Genomic DNA, 23,678 nt, shown 5'->3' on the forward strand with positions numbered 1-23,678 from the left:
CAATGCTATACAGCCTGTCCGGATCCTTCTGAATACTGACTCTAATCTAGTGTTAACTATTCTTCCCAGATACGCCTTTATCCAAGTAACTAATTAAAAAATGTTAAGCAGCACAAGGCCAAGAACAGATCCCTGGGGTATTCCACTGAACATGCAGGTTTACATTAAACAACTGAAAACTACTGAGTCCAACCAGCCAACCAGTTATGAATCCATCTAATTATATTATCATCTAATCCATACATCTCTACCTTCCCTATCAGCATAGTAAGAGGTATGCCATCACAAGCCTTGCTAAAAATCTAGATAAAATTATATCGAAACCATTCTGGACAGGAAAGAGACAGGTAGGGAGGGAAGTCAATCTGACAAGACCTGTTCTTGGTGAAGCCATGCTATGTGGTTTTTTTTAATTTCAATTTTATTTTATTTTCAGATCCTAATTCCTTCCCTCACAATTCCCCCCACTCAGTCACCAAAAAAAAAAGGAAGAAAATAAAAATTCGTTACAAATGTGTACAGTCAGGCAAAACAAATTTCTGCGTTAGCCATGTCTGAAAAAACATACCTTAATCTTCACTCTAAATGCATCACCTCTCTATGTGGAGAGGCACAGAATGTTTCATCTTCTGGAACCACCATTGCTTCCATGGTAACAATCAGAGGTCCCAAGTCTTTCAAGGTTGTTTGTATTTACAATATTGTTATTACTATGTAAAGTGTTCTCCTGGTTCTGCTTACTTCATTTTGCATCAGTTTGTACAAGTCTTCCCAGGTTTTTCTGAAACCATCTTCTTCATCATTTTTTACAACACAAGAATATTTCATCACATTCACATACCATAATCTGTTCAACCATTCCTCAATTGATGAGCAACCCTTCAGTTTCTAATTTTTTGCCATTATGAAAGATTTGCTATAAATGTGTTTGTACATAAGGGTCCTTTTACAAGGGCAGGCACAGTTTAATACATGCTATCTCCTTGTAATTATTACTTCCGTTTCAAGGTGTTCACCAACTAAATTGTCAATGATTCTTTCTAAAATTTTTCCAAAAATGAAAAACAAGCTCATTGGCCATACTTTGAAGACTCTGTTTTCCCTAGAGTGCTGGACCTGTAATTGGGAAGACATGAATTTAAATCCCACTTCAGATATTTAATATTGTGAGGATCAAATTAAATAACACGTAAAGTTCTTTGCAAACATTGAAGGACTACATAAATGCAAGCTATTAATAATAATAACAACTAACATTTATATATTACCTACCATGTGCCAGGTACTGCACTTAGCACTTTTTACACATATCTCATTTGATCCTCACAACAACCTATTACTATCCCTATTTTATAGTTGAGGAAATTAAAGCAAACAGAGGTAGAGTGACTTGCCCAGGGTCACACAGCAAGGAAGTACCCAAGCTGGATTTGAAGGACTTCCTGACTCCAGGCCCGGAGCTTGGTGCACTGTACCACCAGCTATCCCACATGTGAATGAAAGAAACTGAGAGATCACCTAGTCCAATCTCCTTATTTTACAAGTGAGGAAAATGAAGTCCAGAGAGGCAAAAATGACTTGTCTAATGTTACGCAATCAACAATTTGCTAAGTGGAAGATTAGAACCAAGTTTGTCAAATTCCAAGCCTCTTGCTCTTTCTGGCACATGCGCATGCGCGCGCGCGCGCACGCGCACACACACACACACACACACACCCCCCCCAGTAACAAATTGCGATCTCACGTGTCCCAGTGGTTCTTCCACATCTAAACTTAGAGCCCCTAAATTTCTGTGTTATACTGTATTATAATATGCTCTGCAGAATAAGATAACTTTGGTTGCATTACGTGGCATTTGGTTGCATTCGATCAAATTGAAACCACTGCTTTAGGATTTCTGAATATGGTAGCAAGACCAATTTACAATGGTAAAAGTTATCGACCAAGTTAAGTCACCTCTAAAGCAATGAATTTCACAAAGTACGCCACATAATACTGAATATTCTTGCAGATTTAAAAAAAAAATCTATAAATAATTGTTTAATACAAATTTTACTTAATCAGAACAGACAGTATGGTAAATACAGTATTCATAAAATAAACAAAACTTGCCTATTATATACTTAAGTTTCACCTCAAAAAACATCAGACCTTGAACTGCCAAAGAATTCAACAAAACATCTGCGGTCATTGAGGAAAAACTGCACAGGAAAGGGTCTCCCCAAATGGAACCTCTCATGTTATCACTCAAAGGTTCAGCGTAGTACAATTCTTCATGGCAGAGAACACTGCATTATGAGTAAAAAAAGCTTCAGAGTCACTGATCTAGAGTGCTATTACCCCAAGGGCCCGTTAAAATAATATTAAAGTACCAAAAGTTTCCAACCCCTAGCTATCCAAAATATCCAAAATCAAGGAATCTAAGTTAGCCAGTTTGTTTTCTGAGAGGAAAATATTACACTTTGATGGCTGAAATATTCCACTAAATTCTACACCTTAATGTATCTACATTCCATTCTCTAATGTGTCTACATTCTATATGTTCTATTCTGTAAGTTTAACAGCATTAGGTACAGTGCCAAGCTACAAGTGGACACCGCATTTTGATGATATTTGTCATATAACCTCAATTATAACCCACCAATCAAACACCTCAATATAGTCTTACTTGAAAACAGTCAATTTCTGGTTATATCATATAGCAGCTAAAATTTATTAAGTTGCTACAATACCAGAAATAAACCATTAAATCATTAACACTGTCCCAATTACTAAAACCTAACTTTCTACACTTGATATTTATCCTACCAAGCAATTATAATAACAAATCTTAAAATGTTAGTGATGGAAGAAAATGTGTAGTACAAAATTAGAATCACTGTAAGGGGGAAAATTAGCATACAAATAAAGTTCACTTGAGCATACTACCTCATATGCAGTATCCTTATAACAGCAGCAGCCAAACTTGAACTAAGTCTTCCCATAATACAGCAATGACTTAAATGACACAGTAAATCAGCAGGTAGACAAGGCAGAAAATATATCAATTGGACCAAACGCTGCTGAGATGCTGCAGGAAGAAGAACCACAGTGCCTTCTTGTGGATCTAAATAGACAAAGAGAAATTAAAGTCAAGTATAAAAACTGTAAGAAGTCAAAGGAATTCACTTAGAAAGATTTAGCAATACTCAATACAGGCATATTATTCTGAATGTTGCAATTTCTGAACCATACTTAGAAATGCAGAGTTACTATAACAACTGTTATCATAAAAACATCTTTTCTCAAGGTCTCTTTATTCAGAAAACAAAAAATACCCTGATCATCATTTAATGGGGGACATTCCATAACCTCCCTAGCTTTGTAGTTCAGAATAGGCCAAGATATGCAAAATACTAATTTCTAGTCATTTTTAAGAGCCAGAGTACTAGAAAGTATTTTTAAAATAACTCCACTTTACTCTCTAGCAGCAATATACAATGCTTAACGTTACAATAAGCAGATCCATAAATTTTCCTTTTCAGAAAGGAAACAATTCTGTGATTCAGAAAGGAGTTGAAAAAGGAAGTTTTTTAAGCTTAGTATATTTTATTTAAATGGTGCTTCCCCACAAGTGGTGAATAAAAGCATAAAGGCTCATTTTACGTGTGATTAATGATGTAAATATGTCATAGTACAATTTGATGTTACTGATTTTTGAATAAAAAAGTACTGTCTCCTCCACGGATAATTATGAGTTTCACTGGAGGGTGGAGGAAGGGGAGGGAGAAGGGAGAAGATTAAAGATTCAAAGAACAAAGATATTATTAACTTCCCTAAACTTCAAAGAAAAAAATTTCTCCTAGATACTAAGCTACTTGTTCTCATGTTACAAGAAAATTAAATGACTACTTTATAGTTTCAAGTGGAGCAATCACATCTAAGGTATCCACAAATGAAAGTTTACTCCAAGTCACCAATATTTTATAATTCCTTTGAGTCTACTAACTTGAAAATTACATATTGGGTTTAGAATTATGTGAATATCTTAAGTTTCTTCAACTAATTATGCCTTAATATCCTAAATCACTCAATTCAAATGAGAAGAAAGAAAAGGCTACCCTAGAATATTTTACTTTGCCTACTTCAGAAAATGAGACATATTCAGAAATGGGGAATAAAGGTGATATCAAAACAAAAAACAGAAACCACTCATCAGAAGAAGTTGTTAAACATCTCAAGTCGTACCATAGATCCGAGAAGCTGTCGCTTGCAAACTATTTAGTAACTCTTTACTTGATCGTGCCGCAGCAGCATGAATGATGTCAATAAGCTGAGTGGAGAGTTCAGGGTTTTTACAGCCAAGCTGAGCAAGCTGCAAGGGCAAGCTAGCCAGCCAACGAGATAATACTTTACTTCGGCTCCTAAAAAAGGGCAAAGATGATAAGATAATTCATTTACTTAAGAAAATGAAAAAAAAAAAAAACCCCAACAAACCACAAATGGCATATTTAAGAACACTGAAATAATGAAAAAATATGCATCAATCGCAAGTATCTATTAAGCATCTACTATGAGCCAGGCACCGTGCTAGTTACTAGAGATAGAAATAAAACAATGAAACAATCTCTATTCTGAAGGAGCTATCACAGAGCTCTTCATTTGACTGACATGGTAGGAGAATGTACTGTTCCACTTAAGCAAAATTTTAAAATAATTAAGAGTTAAAACTTTTCTTATTCCATTGTGATAAAAATTACTGTAATATTCTTCAGTGCCTCCTTAAATGGAATACAATCAATGTAACTGAATCCTTTCTTAATAAATTAAAGTCATTCCTAACCAGGGAGAGAACAGGTAGTAAAGACAGTGTCTGAAAAGGCCACAAGTCGTAATGGATACAAAACTGGCTTGGGGTAGAAAAAGAAAGAAAAAAAAGGACCCAAGTTCTTGCTGTGCTTTTACCACATACTTTCTGTGTAACTCTAGACAAATCACTTAAATTTTTGATGACTCAGGCAATGCCCCCAAGACTATAGGTTATAGAGAAGGTGCCAATTTGCAATGGGAGACTGATTTCCCCATACCAATGTAATCACAGATCTGCCTCCTCACCCCCAGCATCTCTTTCCTGTTACCATTTGGTAGAGTACAATGCACATTTGAACCTAGTCCACCATTCACAGGCTTGTGACCTCCAAGGATCTTGGCTTCTTGTAAACAGAGATAATACCTACTTCACAGGGCTATTATGAATTGTCTTTAACATATTCCAATATCACGCTCTCTCCTCTGGAGTACCTACCTTCAAATCAGGATTAGTAATGAAAGCCCACCCATGTCCCCGAATCTTCTCCATTTCCTCTCATGATGCCTCAATATCCAATCTAGGATCTTTCTAGTATTACAATTCATCCCCAAATTGATAATGAGAAACAAAGAGCGTAATTCAGATCCAAAATTTCAGGAGGCTGTTATATCCTGGATACACACCTTATAACAGCCGTTTCATCCTGACTGGCACTGTCAGGCTTCCCAATGGTAGGCACCTATATGTTCTGCAACCACACCAATAGTAGAGGGCATGGGGCACAGTTAAAAGTGCACAAAAGTGGAAACTTCTAAGTGAGCAGCTACTTGGACAGTGAGAGAAAATGTCATCCAGATGCTCCACAAACTCCTTTACTACACCAAACCCACCCACAACCAATCATAAATATTGCATGTTTTCCTGAGTACCTGGTCTTCAACTACTTATAAATCAAAACTAAACTTTAAGCTAAAAAGAAGCTGTTTTAAAAATAATACATCTATGCAACTTAGTTAAGAAGCCTGCCGTTAAGCCACATGACATGATTTACTTAAAAATTGCTTAAGTGTTCAAACCCTGTTGACTTCAGATCCCTGACCAGATGCCACCAGAATCTCTCCTTCTCTGCAACCTGCTTGCTGAATCTTTCTTACCTCCTCTTGGTTAGATGCCAAACACCAAGAAAAAAAGCCTGGAAAAGCACTCTCCTTTTCTCAAAGGCTGGGGCAGGAGTCTCTCCAATTAACCACTCACATAGGGTGAAGAAGGCCTCTCACACCATTTAAATATGCAGGGATTTACCAAATACAATCCTTCCAATAAGATGGAGGATGATTGGTCCTTACAGTCCATGATGCCTCCTGGCCTGCCAGGCTTTATTAGGTGCCATACTATAGAGTCCTGCAGACTCCTGAGCCATGACATCTAAACTATAAAGCTCTCATGGGCCTTGCCATATATGCTTCCACTGCATCTCAGAGGTGATCCTAAGCTTTTCCATTCTCATTTCTGAACATTCCTTTATGAGTTGTCTCCTCTAATTAGAATGTGAGTTCCTTACGAGCAGGTAAGTCTTGATTTTCTATTTCCATCTTGAGTGTACTTAGATGCTTTTTTTTCATTCATTTTCTTTCAAAGTTTTTATTCCTAAATGATTCATTAATCAAGAAACACTACACTGTTCTATGCAATCATTTAATTGAACTATAGTACAACATGCCAAAAAGGAAGAAATATCACCATAGGAAATTTATACCTAGGAATGAAAAATTAACAAATTAAAATCCTTTCTTACTTGATTTTGTGAGGACCCATTTCTTCTTTCTGATAAATGCTACTAAAGAAGTTCAGAAGTGAAGAACGGACAGAAACAAGGAGGTTCTTCTGTTGATAAAGTGTATAAACTGCCCTGATTAGCACCTCTGTTGCCACTAGAAGGAGAAGGAAAAGAGTTTACAACAAATTTTATGTAAATTGATTAAACATGAACTTTGGCATCATAATCATATGATCAGTCCTCATTTTCTTTGGAAAAAATTTATTACAGGAAACTCATGATCATAAAATTTTATTAGAAATACTACAGAAAATCCAGTGCATTGAATGGTCCACAAAAATGATTCACAGTGTTTGATCTAACTGTCAAAGTAACAACTAGCAAATGAAGAGAGGTGTTATCCTTTTCTCTGACAGAAAAATGACAACACAAAACAGATCAATTAAGATGGTACCAGTTGTTTAAAGTGATTATCAAGTGTGGACCGGAAGTGTGGAACTTGAGAGAGAAGAAGGAAGATATCAAAAAAAGGATTTTTTTGAATAAAATATAAGCAGAAATGCTAGTGAAGAAGAAATTAGAAAACAACTATTAGTTAACAGACTATTCTGGCAAACATACCCAGAATATAGATAACTTTTTCCCAAAAGAGCTGGCCTGTACAAAATATTAACAGGTAATATAACTGTGGTCTAATTGGCTCCTGTTCACTCCAGCACTAGCCTCCTACAATAAGAGGGAGAGAATGAAGATGTAACATAGTTAGTCCCCATGGTCTGACAATGCGGGTTTGGAAATCTGCACAGTACCCATATATTAACCCACTGGAGACAGGGAGTGTGGTCCACCCCAAACTCCAAGAGGTCAGCCACAGATCAATTATACTGTGTACTCTCCTGTCCAAACCCTCAACTTTAGCAGCAAAATATTTTTTAATATAACTTAATTACTTTTCAGCCTATAACTATATGTTTTCAAATACACATCATTTTAGAGATGTTGACTATATTCAGACCCATTATAGCATGGAAGGGAAAAAAGAAAAGGCTTATCCTAAAGTTATCAATTCAACAAACTTTTAGTAAGCACCTATTATGTTCTTGTTCTATAATCACATGAAAAGCATGTCACATTTCTTAGAGAACTAGTCTAATTAAAATCTAAAAAGTATAGTATTGGTGCTAATATTTTCTTCTTTTGGATTAGCACAGAACAGTACACCAATTGTATTTGGGGAGGGGAGTTCAGACTTGTGATTTTATCAGTATCAAGATGTCCTTTCTTTATGAGCTTTTCAGAGTGTTTAATGTACTTAATTTAGTCCAAGTTTTTTCCAATAAATAAATAAAAATCTGAAGTATCTATTGTATACACAGCATTGTGTTAAGTGCTGGGGACATACAAGGTTTAGATGAGACAAATCCTTGCTTTCATGGGACTTAAAATCTAGTAGGAAATAACACATATTATTAAAGACTTAATCCTGGGGGGGGAGAAAAAGCTTTGTGTGGACACCAGGAGAGAAGACTAGTCCAGAGTACACCAATCTCTGCAGAGGACCTTAAAGCCTTATTAGTACTTTCTCCCTCTTCAAATCATCTATCAACTCATCTGTGGACTTTCCTAAAGCAGAATGTATACCTCCAAAGGGAAGAGACTGTTTCATTTCTGCCAGTGAATCCCCAGTACTTAGCATGGGATTATGCACGTAGTAGGCACTTCTTAAGTGTTTGGTGAATGAAAGAATTAAGAGAGTAGTCATTTTTTAAAAGTTAAAGATATTGATTTATCTAAGCCTCACAAACTTGTAGCCATAAAGAGTGGAAGCAAAGCCCGATAACTGTTCGGTAGTGTCAAGCTTCTTCCTCCAGAGACAAGTAGTAAAGAGTTAAAGAGCTCCGAAACACACAAGAAAGGAGTACAAATAAAAACCATCTTATCCACAACTATTTCACAGAATAATTTTAGAAATATTACTTACCTCTATTTGGCTGTATTTGCATTAATCTCCATGTCACCCCAAGCAGTCTGTTCAACTGCTTATTGTTGAGCTTGTAGCCATCTTCAAAACTCTCAGTTACAAATTTCCTAATCATTTCTATCCAATCAAAGTCATTTTGCAACGTTGAGGTACTTGCCAAGGACACCATGATATCACACAAAGTTATATTCAGTAAAAGATGATCTACGTTGTTTAAGGGAGTCACGTACTTGCTGCTAAATTAAAAAAAAAAACCCTATAAGACAGTCTATCCATTATAATGAGGTACCTTATTAATAAATATTAAGAAGACTGCCTCCCTTAATAAAGTGCAAATTTCAATAGCAAGTGCAAACATGTTGGAAATAACCATTTTGGTAAGACATTTATCTAATTATGGAGTCACATGTGGGTGAAGACCTGAAACGGGTTAAGCAACTCTCAGTTTGAATCTAGAAAGAACTAAAGAATATAACCATTGTAAAAAATATATCAATATATCAAAATATACGTTGGCCTATACTTCACAGTGGTTTGTTAGCAGGCAAAATTTGATGCAATAATAATGAATTCATATTACTACCAATGGCTAATCTTCGTCCTTGGTTCTGGGGAACAAAACACACTTCTTTACTCTCAGTAGAGAAGGAAGTACATACAAGAGCAGAATACTAAAAACACTATCAAACAAAGTTGCTTTACTGATCATTTTGCTTAACATTTTCTTTGCTGCAGAAGGAAGAAACAAGTATTTATTAAGTGCCTATTATGTGCCAGGCAGTGTAACAAGAGCTTTACAAATATTATCTCATTTGACAATATTGCTCTATAAGAGGGCATTCAACTGAGAGGAAGTGTTATCAGGAATGTCCATGATATTTTTAAAAGTTATCAATAGAACTTTTTTAAAAAACTAGGTGGCACGGTGGATAAAGTGCTGAGCGTGGAGTCAGGCTTAACACTATGAGTCTAATTCACATTTTTCTCCTGTTTTATGAGACATCATAATTAATCTCCATTTCCTGGACCACTGTTACAAACTTAATACTCTTTAATGGATTTCTCTAGGAACTACAATAGTATTGATCCAACCTAACCAAGTCAAGAGCTACCTCCCTACTAGATTACAACATTTCCCCACAAATCTCTGTTCACTCCAGTGAGAAATGACCTTTATTTTCTCCGAACCATAGCATCTATCTATACAAAATTTTATTAATATCAATTGTTTTCCTATTTTATAGATGAAGAAACCTGAGGCTCAAACAGGTTAAATAATTTGCTTAAGGTCACCATCTCCTAAGTGTCAGATCCAGAAACTGGTCTAGAATAAAATTTGCTCAGGATCAAACATATTATCACTAATATTTGTTTCATAAGAACTACAAAGACATTTAAATATCAAAATAAGCTTCTCCCTGAAGAAGTTGGGGATGATGGAAATGAAACACTGCATATTATATCAGACTAGGTTCACGTAATGTAATGTAACTGACCTCATTCTTTTTTGTTTTTTGGTATAAGGAATGGCTCTTCAGGGAAGGGAAACAAGAAGAATATATTTAGAAATGAAGGTGATATGAAAAGCAAAAAAAATTAATAAAAATATACTTTTAAAAAGTATTAAGTTTCCCAAAACGAAAAAAGAAAAATAGGTATTTAATAGAATATTGGTCCTAGTTTAAATAAGAGTAATTTTAACAATGATTAATTAAAATGTAAGTAACCTAAAAATAACTTATGAAGGATACATTCATATTTTTAACTCAAAAATTTTAAGTTACAGATCATATATTCCTTTTCCAGCTCTATATAATGGAAAACAATACCTTTTATTTGATTCTTTCCTTTTATGTTTCATTATTTCTTGTAGGTTATAAGGAAAATTACTCATAAAATGGTGCTTAAAATCAAGAAGGTAATTCTTTCGAAGCCATACTTCCTATTAAAAAGACAATGCAACATTAAAAAAATCTGAGTAAAATTACGTTCAATTACTTAACAGTCAAAAATAAAACTTAGAAGTAGAAACTAAAAAGTTTCCTTTCCACCTACTGTTCAGTCGTATCCAACTCTTTGTGACTCCATGAAACCATGGGGTTTTCTTGGCAAAGCATAATGGCGTGGTTTGTCATTTCCTTCTCCAATGTACCCTCTTTTTTTAAATAGATGAGGAAATGAGGCAAATAGGGGGTAAGTGACTCGCCGAGGGTCACACAGCTGGTGTTGGAGGTGAAATTTCAACTCAGATCTTCCTGACTCCAGTTCCAGTGCTCTATCCGCTGCACCACCTACCTGTCCCCTAGCTATGCTTGTAATTACTAAAAATGACATCTGCTAATGACAATCCAAATAAAAGTAAAGTGAATTGGTATGGTCTACCATTTTCACCTTCAAAGCCTTTGTCAAGTATATTAATTATAGTCACTCACAACTTATTTTGCAGCCAAATTAAACTTTAGTGAAATTTTATTCTATTATTCTGAACACCAAATAAAATAAGCATTTCCACATACAAAGTCAAACAGAAAGAGTATTTTACATGAAACTATGAATCTCTACTGTAAACTGATTGCTTTTCTTTTTAATTATGTAAGTTTAACATGTAACTTTCAAAGCTGTCCTGTTGGTTAAAATTTACATTGGAAGTAGATACCACAAAAATTAAATTTTAGATCCTAAGCAATTAATGCAATAATTATGAAACACATAGGAATTGTTATAAAACTCAACTAAACAGTATTTCTAGTATTCTCAAGTATGGACACTCCCTCCACATTTATCAAAATGTATAACGATTCACTTTTTAAGCAATTTCCATTGAAAGATAACTAGGTACTGGCATTGAGTCAAATATACTGTGTCACTGACAGAAATTTTCAGATAAAAATAAGTAGAGTCATTCATTAAACAACATCAAATGAAGCAATGAGATACAAAATGATTGTTTTTTTTAATTAAGACTAACTGAAAAATGCTAAAAATTACTGATGAGCCCTCAGAATTAACAATACATTTCACTGATTCTTAACTGTACAAAACTTGCAAACAGCAAATTTTAACTAAGTTGCCCTAATTAGCTATAATATTACAATCCACAAGCATACCTGATAATAGTTTACTGAACTTTTTTTTCATTTTGAAGAACAAAAATTTTAATTTGCTAAAAATGCCATATACTTGTTTCTAGGGAAGTTTCCCAACTGTTGAAAAGACCAAAAAGATATATGTACAGAAGTAATCTTATGATCCCTAATTACATGCCAAGCAATTCTGGGAAAGATCTAAAGCTCCAATCTTTGACTTAAAATTTGAACTCAACGTTAGTGAGCCCTTTAAGCTTCCCAAAGTTGATTTTCTAGGGTTCCTTCCCTACTTATATGAAGTCTTTCCAACCATTTTGTGAAAGGGGCCAGGAGAAAAGCCTAGTTAAAGGAAGTGATGAAAATCAATTTTTAATAAAAATGCTTTTTTGCCCAACTCTAATGTCTCACTAGGGCAGATGAGTGACAGAGGTGGGAAACCTGAGGCCTCAAGGCCACATGTGGCCCTCCAGGTCCTCAGGTGCGGCCCTTTGACTGCATCCAAACTTCACAGAACAAATGCCCTTAATAAAAGGATTCATTCTGTAAAACCTGGACTCAGTCAAAAGTCTGCACCCAAGAACACAGAAGGCTACACATGGCCTCCAGGTCACAGGTTCCCCACCCCTGTAGGCTCTCATGTCAGTAAAGCCTAATATCTGGCAGGTTCTGCCATACTGAAAAAGCTTCAAGTAAAATCTTTACAAGAGATTTGTACTCAGCCTAGTTAAATATGAAGAGGTTCATCACCAACAAGCTGGTGATAAAATTATTGGTGGTAAAATTCTTTGAAAATATATTAATGCAAGAAACCAGTCCAGTATAGCCACCTTCTGATTCTTCAGTAATAGTGGTAGTATGGTAAACAGAGGTAGAGGGTATTAAGAGTCAAGTTTCCAGACCATCTATAAATATTCACTTAACTGTTAGTACTCTAAGAGTGGGATCTTTGTCCAATGAACTAGTTACTACACACTCCAGTACAGGAACTGAATCTTAGCAGTCTTCTAAGTCACACTAAAAATTACTTTAGAAAACAAAAAGTTGAAGTTAAATGGAAGGATGGCTTACAAATTCATCTCAGAGAATCAAATACTACATGACCAAAGGCACCAAAGTACTATCATTTCATAGGACACTTGGTCATCTCATATTGTAATACTCATGAAAAACATCTTCAAAAAGAGCATCCAGAAGATACCGGCAGCTTATGCACCAACATCTATTGCAGAGGTCCAGTAGGTAAGGAAATTCTATGGAGGGAATATGGTAGATATAGTGAGGAAAAGGCTAAATTTACAATTAAAGTACCAGGATTATGATACTGACTCTTACCTGTGTGACCTCGGACAAATCATTTAATCTCTCTGGGTCTCAATTTTCCTCACCTATAAGATGAGAGGATTGGCCTAGATGACTTCTAAGGGCCTTTCCAGTTCTTAATCAAAGAGCCCAGTTAATGAACTTTATAAAACTCCCCAAATTAAATCAACACATACTTTAAAACCTGATGACTTCAATGCAAAGGTAAAAATAGAGGAACATGATGAAAAATATAAGGAAACACGGTTCAGAATTAAGATAAAAAGAATATCATGAATACTTTCTTCAAGAAGAGTGAGGAGATGTTGGACACAGCTTAGTGTCAAATAACATTTGCCTCCAAAAGGCAAAATTAATTATCATTTGACAAGAAAAAACTGGTTATATATGTGAGAGTCATTTTAAAATCACCTGCCCCAGTACTGTCAGAACACTGATTTGTTATAGGAAAGATCTAAATATATGGTACATTAGAAGAAGTTTTAAAAGATGTAACATGCAATTAAGACAACACCAGTCTGACCAAGTTGCTGATATCTCCCAAAAAAAGGAAATTGATAAAAGAATAGACATTCATACAGATTATTACCATTTATTAAGGAAATTTAACCAATATAAATCAAAGAGGAAAAAAAGACTCTAGAACCTAGGATCATATACTTTAAGAACCTAGAATCAAGTACTTCAACTATCATGCTAAGCAAGTAATATGGCTGCCAACAGCAACACCAGTTAAATATCAAGTTATCAGCAGAATTTTGTGGACTGGCTGGTGGAACAGAATGAGTATCATTTCATAAAGCAGCAAACAAGAAACAGTATAGGGTAAAGCATGTTTATAGAACTCTTGATGAGAGATCCAAATAAGCCAGATCAACCAAGGGGTCAAACAGAAGAACAATGAATAAACAAAAAATACAAAAGTGCTCTTAAGATCTTTGTAACGAACTCTTTTTCCCATCAATGACAATGGATCCAACATTTCTGGATTCCAAAATCAAAGCCATTATATTGCTACATCAAAAATAGAGATAGCACTAAAGAAAATAAAGACAGTAAGAGAAACTGGACCAGACCAAGTATACAAAAGAAAAGGTCCATTCTTCAGGCTATAAAGCTTTGAGAGGGAGTGATCAATTCTCAACATATTTGAAAGTAGGGAGGCATCAAAGGCCTAAGAGAAATAGGAACACTGGATCTGGACTCAGAGATAAGACTCTGAGTTGAAACCATGGATACTGCTACCTAAGTCACCATGACGAAGTCACTTAAGCTTTCTTTCTGAGCCTTAGTTTCTGCAAAATCAAAGAAACTGAACTAGATAACCTCCAAAATCCCTTGTAAATCTAAATCTATGAACTTACAACAAATGAAAAAAATACAAGAAAACAGCAATAACTATCAATCTCCATATGCCTTCTTTCCTGTGTCTACTGAAACTTTATGAGAATAATCCTTGTATGCATCAAGGAGATGCTTTGATGAAGATTTTAAAAGGGAACAAACAAGCTTTCGCAAATGATACTCTAAAGCAGCTCTTTACGGACATACAACTGATTATCAAATGCAGAGAAAAAAAGACCCCACTTTTTTTATTGTCTGTTAACCAAAGAATTTGATTCAGTAGACCAAAATCCTGCCTTAAAAAGCTCTCCCATGTTGCCTCCCAAGTTTATCAAAACCATACAAGATTCCTTGAAAGGCATAACAAAAAATAATTTTGATAACCCCCTGATGATTAATTTTGCATGAGGCATAAAAGAGGGAGACATATGCTCACCAAAAGTATTTGCCACCACCATGGAGGATGTCCAGGATAAAGTCCAAATTGAAAAGTAATTCCTCTGTGGATGCTGAGGTCCGCCAGTTGCAATCAGCACAATGTCATCTGGAAACAGGAGCCTCAAGCCCCATAGCATTGCACAGCTTCCTAAATGAGATCCATAATCACTCAAAAAAAGCTGGGCCTAACCATCCACACAAGAAAAACCGAGTGGATAAAGATGAAATCTGTGGTTTGAGTGACATCTCAGAAAACTGGTCTTTTAGCATAGTACATATATTCTGGACAGACACTGTTGATGAATAATGAACATAGAATTAAAAAAGGGGAAAGCTGGACTGCATTTGGGGAAATTGTGCAGCACTGTTATGACCCTAACCTTCTCCTTGAAATAATGATCCATCATTTTTAATATCACTAGTCTTCCAGTGTTGCTTATGATTGTGGATCATGGAATATTAATCTGCAAAGATTACAGGTCATGTTAAAGCAATAATGGGACGTTGTGGATATCAGGCTGCAATATATTACCAATAAAGAGTTGTACTTGAAAAGCAGCATTAAGGATTTCATCAGAAAGACACATAATCTTAAAAAGAGGTGGTCTGATTATGTTCCAAGAGTGTCAGATAAATAGGCAGTGCAAATCATGTTTATCAATGCTATCTATATAATGTGAGGCGTTAAGGATGGGGGCAGGGGAGCACCAAGGAAAGGAACATAGACTTATAGGATAAAGTGTGGATGGGTTGCAACTCGTTACACTGTCAAGTATCCACATAAATTAGAATACAGATAGGCTAAAATAAGATTTGTATATATCAGATAATTTCATAACATTTCCCTCTTCTAAAATGGGGAAAGAACACTAGTCAAATTACCAAAGTTCAAATCCACCTCTGATGTTTACTATTGTTGCTACCGAGGCAAGTCACTTAACCCTCCCTGGGCCAGGGTTCCCTCATCTGTAAAATGAACACTTACATGAATCACATGAGTGAAGTATATAAGCACAAGGGGAGGGGGACCAGGCTCAGCCATTTAACATCTTTAAAATAGCCAATGTGGGAATTTGTTTTGTTTGCCTACACATCTTACCATACATGTCTGAAAGAGGATTTTGGTTTTTTTTCTTTCTTAGTGAGGGAAGAAAGGGAGAGATGATTTTCACTGATGGAAAAAATAAAATTTGATTATATTTAAAAAAAAAAATAAAACAAAAAGGTTATATTGGATGGTCTTTGCTGTTCCTTCTGACACATCCATGATTCTATGAAGCTATGTCACCTAAGTACTACTGGAAAGTTCAGGGGGCCTCCTTAGTAAGATTTTCCACATCATTTCCAATTTTGGTTTGGTTTTTTTTTCCCCTTTAGATCAGCTCTCAGATTTCCATACTTACTGTTGATATAAGCCTAGGTTACTAAATATTCTCTATCAAGGTTTTTATATTCTCAGTGCTTCATTGACATTGGTAATCACTGGACTTTCCCTCTTAAGTATTTTTCCTGAAATTAAGATAGCTCCCTTTTACATGGTCTCAGCTAAAAGTCTTGATTTGAGGCTCAGATAACAATTGGTATTCATTCCTAACAACAACAACAACAAAATCCTTTTTTCAATACTGTAGTTTTGTTATTGTGGGTATGTTTTCTTCCACCATAAGATAACACTGCTCTTACATGATAAATTGTTTTCAAGGGTTGCTGTGGCCAGCTTACAATCTCATTACTAGAACGGCCATAGCAATTTATTAAAACAGCTAAATACAGGAAGAAAAAAAAAGCTCTTATTTTGTCATACACCTTTAAAGAAAAAAGTACACTTCGAACTTTTTGCTCTCATGCTTAAGTACTGTCAATTGTAACTTAATCTAGCAAGGGTATAATCCACAGGCTGACTAGAATGTGTATGACCTCACCCCAAATTTCATTTTATGATAAAAAGCCTTTCCCAGGGCATATGCATAGCACCTAGGCTTTAAGTCCAGGATCAAAGCATTACCTGCCTTCTCTCTGCTGCCAGTTATAGGTGCTTCAGCTTTAAAAATCACTCTCCCTTATCTGCCCTCTGACAGTTTACAACTCTGCTCTTATTGCTTCTTTCCCCCGACACCATTCAACAGAAACAGAGACAAAAACTGCACAGGAAATATTTCTATAACCATAACAGAAAAGCTTCCATGACCAAATTATCTTCAATCAGGAAACGACCTTCCACTTAATTCTTAAAAAAGTGAAACATCACACCTCCCATCAGCTTTCTAACTCGAAGTTGCTACTGATATATATTTATGCATATTAAAGAGATTATAATACTTCTCTACAGAAGGAAACACAGACTATAGGAAAGATTTGAAAATAACATGCAGAATTTGGGGGGGACGGGTGTGTGTGTGTTTTAAGCAAGTGGCATGAAATGGAGATTTATAGTTTCACAAAGAACCTCTTTGTGTGCTGCTGTGTGTATGGAAATGCTCTTTTTTGGTGACTGACTTCAGAATAAATTTTCTTCCAAAAATAAATACACAGAAATTACTAAAAATAAAATAACATATAGTACTTCTCTTAGCTACACCCTATCAATAGATAGTTTACATGCTCACCTATTTTGTAAAGAATATCAAAAGCTGTTTTATTAAAGTCTGTACTCTTTAGCACAGAACATTTTAAAAGAATTTAAAGTGGTCTCATGACACCTGAGGAACTGAAACCTTACCCATACCCTGAGACTATTTATGACTCACAGTCGGCAGTTCCACCCCAAACCCTAACCTAGAGTCCCACACTTCATAAGCAACCTCTTCATTCCCATGCAAAGTATTCATGAACCAGCTGGTACATACATGAACTAGCATTTACTATCCAATATACAGTAACAAGTACTTCAAACAACACAAGAAAACTAAAAGGAAATCAAACCTTCTGTTTTAGTTAACTTCGACAGATTTCATGATGAGAACTTTTTATCTCTTGCACATTTGTAACTCTTAGCAAGGATCAAAAGAAAATTAAATTCAATAAAGCTGAGAAATGTACCATTTTCAAAATAATTCCTAATCAAGGTTTTGTAGAAGTTACCAAAATGGCATTCTCTTGAGTAAAATTTAACAATACTATACAATAATTTAAGAAAACATTTTCTTCACATCCATAATAAAAGTGTCAACAGGTAACTGTAATTTTCTTCCTTTTTTCTTACCATTTTATGTGTATCATCATGTTGCTTAGAGAGTTTCCACAATAGGGAAATAATACTAAGCACTTGCTCCATAACCTGATGAGATTCTGATCCTACAGGATTTATAATGGAAGTAGCAAGTTGTGAAGGTGCAGCTTCAATCCAGCATTCAATTAGTAATGGAATTATTATTTCAATGAATCCTTTCAAATTTTCAGCTGATGACAAGCTCTCATCCATACCACCTGCTCCTCCAACTGGGTACCTAAACCAGAAAGAAAAACAAAGAGACAATAAAATTACTTTAAATTCAATCCCTTAGATGATTTAAAAAAGCTTAAAAGTATTAAGTAGCAATTAAATAACACGAAGTGATAATGCTAGATGTCTACATCTAGTATCATACAAAATACTGGTAACAAAGTACTATAACTTAATAATAAATAGAGCCCATTGAGTAATTTTAAAATTTTTACTTCAAGACAGGGTTCCCCTGACAATAAAACTATTCTAATATAATTTTAATCACTACTTCCACAAAATCAAATTACGATTAACTACAGAAGATATGACTTTTATCAGCCATCAAATGATCAATAACTATAGGTCAACATAAGGTAACTTAGTGCATACATAACTGAAAGTGAAATCTCTCTTACCGTAGCCTGAACTGTGAATGGATATTTGGCTGTGAACCCCCATTTTCATAAACCTGGATGTGCTGCTGGTCATTGGCGTGCTCCTTCCAGTTGACATATATGGAATTTCTAGTAGTATAGGAGTTGTCTTCTAGTTCCTGAAGTCGATCACCAGATTCTCCCAACCTAGTGGATCCATAAGTCAAGGCCTGAAGGAATTTACTGAGCCTCACTAATACATTCAGCCTCCACTGCTGAGATGTGACTCTCCGATTAGGATTAATAGATAATATCCAGGATTGGGATCTGTCTCTATTTTTCAGTCCTTTAGAATGCTGCTGATGCGAAATAAGTTCTACAAAATTCTTTAGCAATACACTGCTGCGGCCAGTAACAAGGGTTGGGTACTCTTCCAGCAGAATATCCAAGACTTTCAGAGAGTCTTCCTGAATTCCTTCAGTAATATGAGTCATGGCACTAGAGAGATGGGCACTTACTAAGGGAAAAAATGGAGTTATTTGTTCAGGTCGTATTTTTGGAGCCAAGAACTGAAGAAGGCAGACTGCTGCTGCTCTCACATTAGGATCTTTGTCTGTAAACACTGCAGTTACTTCACTTAATATGTTTGAAAGGTGTGCCTCAACTGTGAACGGGTACTGAGACAAAAGGTCTTTGAGCCCAAGAAGAGCACTTTGCTTAACTCCAGCATTGTAGTGGTGCATCTGTGACAGGAGGTCCTATAAATATAAATAGAATTATATGTGTATTATGTACATCTATATAAATATATGTGAAAATATCAACTTCATGGCTACAATTTCCTCAGTTTTCCAAAATGTAGTTCAGTTCCACAAGGAATTTAATAAGTATTTAACTGGATTAGTAGACAACTTAAAATGATGATACTTAACTACTTAAAAGAACTTGGAAGTACTCAATCGGGCTTGTGAACACCCATTTTCATAAACCTGGATATGCTGCCTGTCATTGGCATGTTCCTTTCAGTTGATACATATGGAATTCCTAGTAGCATAGGGGCTGTCTTTCTGTTCCTGAAGTCCATCACCAGATTCTTCCAACCTAGTGGACCCATATGCCAAGACCTGAAGGAATTTATAAGCCTCACTAATACATTCAGTTGCCACTGGTGAGAAGTGAGTCTTTGATTAGGATTAACAGAGTATCTAGGATTCTTTTTTTTTTCTTTTTACTAAAAAAATAAAATCTAACATCTCCCATTAACAAACATTAATATGCTTAGGAAATCTTTTCACAGATACATATAAAATCTCATTATAATAAAAATATTAAAGTCCTCTATATCCCAGATACAGTGACATATAGATAGATCACCAGATAGTCCATAAAATGATACCTCTTACTTGGCTACTGAATTGTCTAATATTTATACGCCTGTTTCTAGTCTTTTAATAGCAATCAGTGATTCTAACGAATGACATGAAGTGAAGACAAAAACAATGGGAGCCAAACTGTACTTGAATACTCTTTTATCCAACCAATAAGAACCAGTTTTTCACTTCCCCTAAATCATCCTCAAACATCAACATAAAGCCACCAAAAATGCCCAAACCATACTTTCAAAAAAAAAAGTTAAAAGTGAAGAAATGCCAAAGGAAAACAAATTATGAATTATTTCCCTCCTTTTTCTACAGGGTTCAAAATATATACTAATTTATTTGAGAGGCTATTTCATATCTAAATCTTGCAGAATGGAAAATTTAAGTTTATAAGAACTCCATTATCAAAACCTGGATATTCCATGAAGTTCATTACATTTTTGCTTTGGAAAAACGTAAGCTCACTTCTCTCCTAAATTTTCAAAAATTAAGTCTAAATTAATAAAAAAGTATAAATGCTTCTGCAAGTCTCTTGAACTTGAGAAATATATACATATCTACACATGTATGAACCTCATTAATACATATGGGCCCATATGTAAAAAACTACTCATTTACAAATAAGCACATAGGATCAATCCACAATGATTTAGGACTTAAAAAATTTTAAAGCCTTCAGTGTCAAGAACTTAATGAATTTTAATTCAAGAGAGTAATATTTTAAGTTGTCTTCAAAGTTTTTTAAGTTGTTTTAGTTTCTGGGCTTTTAAAATTTTACTTAAACACTGACTCACAGCTTAGATCTGTATTCAGACAAATTTTGTTCATTTGTGTAAAAGTCTGTTTTCAATACGTGAATGCACTTCCCATGCACATATATAAAAATATTTATAATATGAAAACATTATCTCCAGTAAATTTAATAATTGTATAAGAAAAGAAAACAATATGTAAGTGCTTAATTATTTAAATTTTAAGGCCAAAAAATATCAAAATGAACTACACTTCAAGCTTTCAATTTATTTTATTCTTTTTGCCATAGCTAAATTCAGAACTTATCTGCTAATTCCTTGCCATTCCAGCCATCCCAAGAAGAGAAAGAACAAAACTTCTATTGTCTCACACCCTAGAAATGTCGTATTTTGTTGCAGTTTTTTGTTTTAAAATGTTTTGCGATGTACTTAACTGTTAAATAATGACAAAATTAATAAAATGTACACAGAAGATCAAGAAGTAAGACAAATATAGTCTTGCCAAGGCATCAATCTTGGACCAGAACACCTTGAAAAGAGCTCCCTTAACATGTATACAACTTCCAGTAAATTAATTTCTGACTCATCTTAAGGAACGCTAAAAGATTAAAGTTCATAGACTTTAAAAAAGAGCAAGGAATGATGAAAAGTGGTTTAGATGTTTAGGGAGAATTTTCTGTCTCTGTTGCACAGGGATAGTCGTAAGTTGGGTATAGTGGGGTGAGGTTATGTTCTGGGAGTGTAGAAGGGGCCACACATTTCACTTATGCCGTTTCTGGGCTTGGGAGGAAAAACACTTTCAGTATAGAGTCACAGTAACATCAAGGGTACATTTACTGAAATACATTAACATGAGAAATAAGGGAAATCACAGAGAAATGAAAAGATTTTATTCTAAATCTTTTAAGAGTTTGATACAAGATTAAGTGTAATTATCTCATCTAGTAGTACAATTCAAAGGAAAAATAATATAAATATAAATAAAATATAATTTCTTTATAACAACATAAATTGAGCACAATTTCAACACATGCCATTAATGTACTGTTCAGTAGCTCAGTGCTGGTCATGTCTATCCTGCTAACCACTTCTCCTCCAACTTCTTGTAATGTAGCTCCTGACCCCGACCATGCTACTCTATTGAAACTTCCCTCTCCAATAACCTCCCTAAACATCAAAACAAATGCCTTTTTTTTTTCAATTTTTATTCTCATTCCTTTCTGTGTAATTAACAAAGTTGACTATCCTCACTGTATTGGATACTCTCTCCTCTCTCGGCCCCAGATATACAATCCTTAGTTCCACATCTTTAAATTCTTCCCTAACCTATCCCTAGCCTACTCTCTTAATATGGGTTTCCCCCAAATACCTGTGTCTGCTTTCTTCTTCTTCTTCTCTTTCTCTGTGATCTCCTTCCATGGTAATCTCATTCACTAACATAGCTCCAAATATTCCAAATCTATATTTCTGAATTCTAAGACCCAATCCTGCATCTCCAGGTGACTAAAGAAAGGAACCTCTCTACTTGGATGTCCTATAAGCACCTCAAATCCAGTTTTAAGAGCTTTCCCCTTAAGACTGTTCTCCCTTTTGACTTCACTATTTCTGTTTAGGGCATGATCATTCCTTTGGTTCCTCCTACTCTCATGGATTAAGGTAATTAATAACCCCTCCTTTCCCCTGACTTCTCAAATCCATTAAGTTACCAAATATATACACATATAGAATTTTTAAGGCTTGCAAAATGCTTTCCTCAAAATAAATGCTTTGAGATAGACAATACAAAGATTTCAATTTTACAGATGAGGAAACTAAAATGCCAAGAAGTGGTATGAGCATGATCAAATAGCTAAGAAGCGTCTGAGGCAGGATTCAAACCCAGGTCTGTTGACTCTAAGTCCGACATTCTTTCCACTATCTCATAACACATTTCTACCAAGTACTATCTTTTTTACCAACATCAAGTACATTGTTCCTGTTTTCATCACCCACCTCATTACCTTACTGGTCTGTTAAGAGTTACTAATAGGTCTTTTCACTTGTAATCTGTCTCTACTCCGGTCCCCTTTCCAAAATGCTACCACCATAATCTCTCTTGAATACAGACAATAATGTTCACTTCTTCCTCAGCTCAAAAATCTTCAAGTGCTCCCTACTGCTTCTTGAGTAAAACTCAAACTCCTATGATCTTGCAATCAAGACACTCCTTAATGTGGCACCATCCTATCTAACTAGATTTATGATGGCATTCTAGGGGCCACAAAAGAGCATGAATCAGGCTCCCTTCCCTCAATAAGCTTACAAAATAAATGTGGAGACAAGCTCCACAAATGAAAAGTATAATACAAGACAGTAATACTATAGATGGTAACATACAGTTTATTATCAAATGAATAGTATGGACATTAAGCGCTATGAGTTTAGAGGTAGAAGAGACCACTGGACTAAAAGTTATCTCAAACAGTACAGTGGATGAGCTAGAGAAAAGGCAGCAAAATACAAAAGAAAGAAGATAGGTCCCTTGAACCAGAAAACAGAGGCTTTCTATTTGGCCTACTAACCAATTATCTTACGATAGTCCTCTTAATCATACTAGAATTAACAAAAACACTTTTTATTTAAAAAAAAAAACCAAAAAAAACTGTTTAGATGATTTCATAATAAAATGTTTTAACTGCCAAAATACCATGGTGTACCTTTATGTTAAGTTTTCTGTTATTAGTTGGGAGTGTTTCGTCTTCTTTGAGTTGTGCAGGAAGGCATATTGTTTTTGTTTTAAAGTTTGTATCTGTGGCATTTTCTACTTTAGGCTTCTTTCTTCCAACTTTCAGTTTCACCTTTTGAAAATCATCTTGATGTTTCCTTTTTTTAGTCATTCTTGAATCCTAAAATTAGAAGGATGATTTCAAAAACAAAGCAAGAACAATGAATCCAAAGAACTGCATGGTTCAGATGCTTATATTACTATTTTAATATTTAACAGCCTGAGGACAAGACAAATGCAAATGTTAAGG

At 35.0% G+C, this 23,678-nt stretch overlaps 1 protein-coding gene across 2 annotated transcripts in view; it reads right to left on the bottom strand.

Annotated features, from left to right (window-relative positions):
* Window positions 1-23,678, bottom strand: part of LOC114025753 (testis-expressed protein 10-like) — a 65,231-nt gene that overhangs the window by 29,499 nt on the left and 12,054 nt on the right. The window contains exons 2-9 of one of the 2 annotated variants that reach the window (XM_027839245.1): window positions 23,361-23,549; window positions 18,576-19,291; window positions 17,938-18,181; window positions 10,377-10,489; window positions 8,548-8,780; window positions 6,585-6,720; window positions 4,228-4,403; window positions 2,929-3,106 (exon numbers count right to left, since the gene is read on the bottom strand). In XM_027839245.1, the coding sequence (XP_027695046.1) occupies window positions 2,929-3,106; window positions 4,228-4,403; window positions 6,585-6,720; window positions 8,548-8,780; window positions 10,377-10,489; window positions 17,938-18,181; window positions 18,576-19,291; window positions 23,361-23,540 (1,976 nt within the window). In that variant the 5' untranslated portion in view covers window positions 23,541-23,549. Of the gene's footprint in view, window positions 1-2,928; window positions 3,107-4,227; window positions 4,404-6,584; window positions 6,721-8,547; window positions 8,784-10,376; window positions 10,490-17,937; window positions 18,182-18,575; window positions 19,292-23,360; window positions 23,550-23,678 lie in introns of both variants that reach the window. The other variant, XM_027839244.1, reaches the window with a different exon arrangement.

This window comes from Vombatus ursinus, unplaced genomic scaffold, assembly GCF_900497805.2.
Source record: "Vombatus ursinus unplaced genomic scaffold, bare-nosed wombat genome assembly UNPS02014832.1, whole genome shotgun sequence".
Lineage (NCBI taxonomy): Eukaryota > Metazoa > Chordata > Mammalia > Diprotodontia > Vombatidae > Vombatus > Vombatus ursinus.